Below are 6,028 nucleotides of genomic sequence, written 5' to 3'. Positions count from 1 at the left end.
ACTCTATAAATATCAGTTATGTTCTCTTTTACAGGTGATGCACACATACTGAAGTTAAGCATGAATTGAGAGCAAAATAGCAAGGCATTTTGTGAGCAATTCCTGTGAGATTTAAGAGTGTGACCCTGAATCTACACGAACAAATCCATAAAGAGTTTTATGTATCTTTCTTTATTTCTAGTTCAAAGTGTAGTAGGCGTTTTGAGTTTTACCTTTCAGCTTTCTAAAAAGCAAATTGTACTAGGTACCTGAGTTGTATCTTTCAAGTTAGAGGTAACTTGAAGTAGTCGCAACAGCCTGTGGCGTGTTGCTACAAGGGTTAGAGTTAATCCTTAGGTTTGCAAGAGGTTGTAAACTCTAGTTGTATTGTTCAAGTTAGAGTTAACTTGAACAAGTAGCAACAGCCTGTGGCTGGTTGCTACAAGGGTTAGAGTTAATCCTTAGGTTTGCAAGAGGTTGTAAACTCTAGTTGTATTGTTCAAGTTAGAGTTAACTTGAACAAGTCGCAACAGCCTGTGGCTGGTTGCTACAAGGTTTAGAGGTAATCCTTAGGTTTGCAAGAGTTTGTAAACTTTGTTGTTGGCTCAGAGTTGTAGTGAAGTGTTTGGGAAAAATTCTACTTGGTAGTAGGTCGTGATTTTTTCACATTTTGAGATGGGTGTTTTTCACGTAAAAATCCTTGTGTTCTTTACTTTCTGCATTATTTATTCCGCAACTATAGTGTAAGGAACGCATAGAAGAACTAGGTCCTTCGATAATTCAGTGCACGCGAAAATCAGACACCACACAAATCACTCCCCTCCCCTCTTGTATGGTATTGAAGTATAAAATATATCTCAAGAATGGGATGGCAGTGGTCCACCGGCAAGCTCGTTCTGATCTTGGACGCAGTACATTTGAATCTTGAAGCACCACCACGAACGCTATCGCGCCTCTGCCTGCGGTGCGGTAAAGAACCGCCATGTTATGCCAACAGCCAACTCCGGCGTGTCAGCTTAGTTATCGTTATCAAACCACTGCTGGAAACCCCAGCGGTTGTTCGGCTACGTAATCCCCGTCTGCCTATCTCATACTCCCAAAGAAAATTTTTCTTTCTTCTTCCATATGTCTTTCCTGCATCTTTCTTCCTATCCATAGGTCGGCTTCGCGCAGATAGATCTTTGTCGGGCGAGATTGGTGCCCCTTGAGGTACGGAAACTTCCCCTTAAACTGATCAAGCTGCTGATCACTCTGGTCACCCGGATCTTGCTGACTCTATTAAATCGGAGAATTGTGATTTTGTCTCACATAAACCCCTCAATAGTTCCACCCCTCCCCTCTAAGGGGAGATAAGGGAACATAATGGCCCAAGATAAGTCCCGGAATGAGGTTCCACCATTTACTTGCCTCTTAGAACCTTCGTTGGTTTTGGGAAACAAGGATCAACTTCCAGGACAGGAAAGGGCGATCCATATATTACCTAAATTGTACGTCAACTGCACCTGGAAGGGATACCCGAGTCAGGGCTAGTGACAGGAGTGAAGTCCTAATATGGTAGCCGTGCTGGAAGGCGTGGCTGGATCACCTCCTTTTCAGGGAGAGTTGGGAGGCGGGCGTCGACCCTACCTTATGAGTATTCAGACTATAACAATTCCGATGAACAGTCACTCACTTTTGACAGTTATACGATTCGAGAAGATGATCCTGAAAAACCACAATGCTAGCAGATGAAGGGCCTCCTGTTTTCTTTTTCATTAATGAAACCCGCCCTATATGTTCGATAGAGCCAAAGATTCTCCCCCTCCCCCCACTTATCGGAGTACGCTGATTACCCCGCCGAACCGTACAAGATAATTACCACCTATCATACAACTTTCTAACTTAACTTCTTTTTTTGGTTGTTCTGCTCTGTCGATCGATTGTAGTATAAGAGATCTGTAACCCCCCAAAAGTTTTTACATAATGGTTCTGGCACTTTGAGTTGTTACCAATAGTAGTGTAAACAACATCCCCAAAACTAGAGCATGCAATATCCCTCGGTGTCTTTATGGTAACCAACAGGAGGAAAGATAATAGCTGGTCTAGGAGCCGAAAGAGCTCAACTGACTTAGTTGTAGAGGTGCCGTTGGGGAATTCACACGAAAGGGAACGAGGAATTCTCAACAAAAGAAGTGCTATATGAACCGTGTTCCTTCTTATAGATATCACCGAAAAAGCAAAATACTAAGAAGACTTTGTCTCGCCCACGCCCAGGAAAGAAAAGATCATATCAGCAACGGCTTTCGAGTAGAGGAATTTTTTGCTTTTCACCAGGAAAAGAGATGCTTCCTTCCTCTTACTTTCTTTATTCGATGCGGCTATTCATCTAGTTGTGTATATAAAGAAGAGTTCTTTCTTCATTCAAGGAAAAGTTCCAAACCTTTTATAAAGAAGGAGTATTCGGATTGCTATTTGAAAATACTTTCAATACAAAAGTGCTCCTTCCGGCTATACTCTAGTTGAACAGTCTTAGTTCAGTTTGAGAAGTCAAGGAGGCACGAAGAGCTAACAAAGAATCTTTATATTTGACTGTCCGAAATAAAAAAATTATGAGATAAAAAGCAGATGGATCATATCCCCTATATCGAACACTCATTCCTATCTATTGATAGAAAGATCTTTGTCAAATACCGAGCTTTGCCTTTTTTTAGGAATTATTCATATCAGAAGCAGCTTTTCACAAGCACCCCACCCCATACAACTAGTTGGGGGGGAGGGGGGTTATTCGCCTTTTGAATCAAACAAAGTAAGTAGTAGGAGTTTCATAGCAAAGTCGCATCCGTCCCATCGCAAGCACCTACAATGTCATGATCACATTGGTTTACCCTAATTTCTTTGGTAGTTTAACGTAATGTCGCCCCTCCAACAAGAAAAAGTATAAATATGGAAATTTCTCTGCTATTTGGATCGGAGAATTTATGGAGAAAATCGAGTTTTAAATTCCCAGAAGTGACTATTGTTTATTGGTCCAATGGCCTCACTGCTGGCTGTCCCTCTATTAAAATATTGGGTAAGTGGCGGGGAATTACCCGTATTTAGTACGAGTAGAGTGGAAGCAGCAGGTATCGGTCCGTAGAACCTATAAAAAGGAGATAGAAATCCCCGACCCGATACTTGTTAGTTTCGAATGAAGAACGAAAAGTACCATGCCCTAGCAAGCACCTACTCATATCAAAAAGCGAGACTTTACTAAACAGCGCGCTAAAGTTAGAGCAGCTCTTTTTCGCGATATAGGTGTAATTTAATTAATTTAGTATTTAAGGTCTTCCCTCGTCAAACGAATAAAAAAAATCAGGTTGGCTTTTCGTCGTGCCGATAGGCGAGAGGTGTAAGCACCGTAAGGTATGAAGCGATATCGATATCCAATCCCTTGCTTGCCTCTTGAATCTTCGTATTTCCTGATACTTTCTCAGTAGCAGCTGGGTCCGAGATAGAACAGAAAGTTTGAGTTCAGTTCTTTCTTTCTTTGAAGGCCTTTGAAAGCTCCAAGACATATATCTGCTGAGTCGTCGGACTTATCCACCAAGGGATTCATGGAATTTCTGTGGATTGGGTTGGGAAAATCTACCAAAGCTAGGCAGATAGATAGACGCCTTTCCCGTTGCTAAGGGAGAGTCTGAATCCTGGACCTGGTTCACGTTTGAAAGCAACAATTCTTCTTCCAATTTCGTACATCAAATTGTGTATATAAAGAAGAGTTAGTCCTTCTTCAAAGAGATAAAGTCACGCGGCCCCTCGAAATTGAGGCTTCATTCATCGTTAGAATCCCGGGGCGGGCAACCGAGTCGATGTCAAAGAACCCGAGCGAGGAAATATCGGACCAAATCTGCTTTTGCACCATGACAATCTCACTCAAATTACAGAACCTACACATATTAGTATAGTATACCGGGGTCCGGGCAGAAAACAATTTCAAATGAAAGCAATTCATTGTATGAACTCTTTTCCTTTCCATTTCACAGGAAAATGAGGCTGAAGTGTCGAAAACTCTCTTTCTCAAAAGGATAAACATTAAAAGAGGAATAAGGGCAATCCTGACCAAGTTGCAAATGCTTAAAGCATAAAAATTCTGCAAACTGACTATCAAAAATATTATTTCTTAACAATACATTTTTAAAATAAATTTGTCATCTTAACAGCTGGACTACAATTAATATACTTAGCAGATGACCTAATTATCCAGGGGAAGAAAATGAACTAATTATTATTTAATAGAAACGTCAACGTTCTCTTTTACTAGTAATTTCTAAAGAAAAAATCAAGCATGAGGATTACACACATCAAGCTCAATATTAAAGAAAAGTTAGTATAATAACTTATGCAGGTTTAGTATAAGAAAAATAAAAATCAATTTTCTATTCTGCTTTTTTTACTTTAGAAACTAGCTAGCAACAACTGCAGAACTTTAGTCCATGCTCTCTAATTTCTCTTTCAAACTTGGTTCCAAAACCACACCTTACATTTCACTATCCATTCATAATTAAATACTAGTGAATTATGGTTTTCTTATTCATGAAATTGCTTAACCAAATACTCAGATAGGTAATTAGCAACTGAACGCCTACCAAAAAAATGGTACTATTTGCACACACACCAAAAAAGGCCAAGAAAAGCAAAATATACTGGAAAGAGATCGGAAGTTTCCTCTATACTGTACATCAATAAACTACTCTTACATCAGAAGTGAAACCTCCGAAAATTAAAAAGACAAAAAATAAGGATGTGATTAACAAAAAACTACAAAAATGCTTAAAACAACTCTCAACTGTCTCTGAATAATTATCGTCATCATCGTAGTAATCCAAATGCCACTGTTTCACGCTTTCAGCTCATCACTTTCATGTTCACATTGTCCGGGTTACCTGACCCGACCCTGTTTGATCCGGGTCTGGACACGCTCAAACTCCGAGATCCGACAAGGAATTGTGATACCACCCGGGTGATTAAACCCGTATTCTTCTTCAGCATCTCTTAGCAACTCAGTAAACAAAGGGTGATTTATGTATATTACAGGAACCAAAACCCTTCTGTAATCACCATCTTTTTGTCCCACATAAACTGCCAAGTGACCTTTAGGCACCGTTACAGCTTCCTTTTCAATCGGGTCTTGCCCGATTTGCATGTAGCTCCGACCCGACCTGGAACAATGAGCTTTGTTGCATATAGCCTTGGCTCTTGTCTTAAGGCGTTGGGTCCAGCTCAAGAGCCTAGAAATGGATTTTGTACCCCAACTTGGAATTGGGTCCAGTCGGCGGTACCTCGCCGTCGAACGCCGTCGCCGAAACATGCATCGGAAAAGTGTGGTGACCCGGTGTTTGAGCATAAAACCACGGAACTTGCCCATGCTTAATTACTGTATAACTAGGAAAAGCTTAAAAAAATAATATAAGAAAGAAAAATTTGTAAGGAAAGGAGTTGTTTTATGGTGGGGTACTCTTTTTAAGAAAAAGGCCAGGGATCAGCTATGGACATAGTTAATAACCTGAAAAGGGTATGGCAAATTTCAGAAAGAGAAGTTGGTATATTGGACATGGCTATTATTACAAGTCGAGTTTTTCATCAGATAAAAGTTTGTGTAGACTTCAAAAGGGAAAAATTAATTGAAGGACAAAGAAATTGGTTGAAAAAGAGCAAGTTTTGAGAGATTGAAGAAACTATTTTTTCCCCTTTTGGGTGGAGGTAGGAGGTGAAATAGAAGATGTGGAGTCTGAGAATGAGAGAGATGAAGAGGTGAAGCAGAGCCATTTATATATAATTTTACTCCACTTAATATTGGCACAAGAAAACAAACTAGGAGTACATGTACGTATACTACGGAGGACTAGTAATTTTTTACTTTTAATTTATGAGTATTTTAAACAGCAAAGTATTTGGAGGGTTGCGTGTTTTATGTTTATTGGGAGGTTATGATATCTGGGTGTTAGCAGCAGTCACGTTATTGTTTTTGTTGTGGTTTTTAAGATTCAAAGTTGGAGGGCTTATGTTAACAATCTGAAGTGAATAGAGGCTG

The 6,028-nt window shown here is 39.9% G+C and overlaps 1 protein-coding gene across 1 annotated transcript; it reads right to left on the bottom strand.

Moving 5' to 3' along the window:
* Positions 1–4,640: 4,640 nt before the first annotated feature.
* On the bottom strand, positions 4,641–5,751 carry LOC107823187 (auxin-responsive protein SAUR36-like). The gene has a single exon (XM_016649783.2). It carries the CDS (start codon positions 5,360–5,362, stop codon positions 4,877–4,879), a length of 486 nt encoding a protein of 161 aa, XP_016505269.1. The 5' UTR covers positions 5,363–5,751; the 3' UTR covers positions 4,641–4,876.
* Positions 5,752–6,028: the final 277 nt, after the last annotated feature.

The sequence above is a fragment of the Nicotiana tabacum genome, chromosome 19, assembly GCF_000715075.1.
Source record: "Nicotiana tabacum cultivar K326 chromosome 19, ASM71507v2, whole genome shotgun sequence".
Lineage (NCBI taxonomy): Eukaryota > Viridiplantae > Streptophyta > Magnoliopsida > Solanales > Solanaceae > Nicotiana > Nicotiana tabacum.
This window is presented reverse-complemented; position numbering and strand designations above follow the sequence as displayed.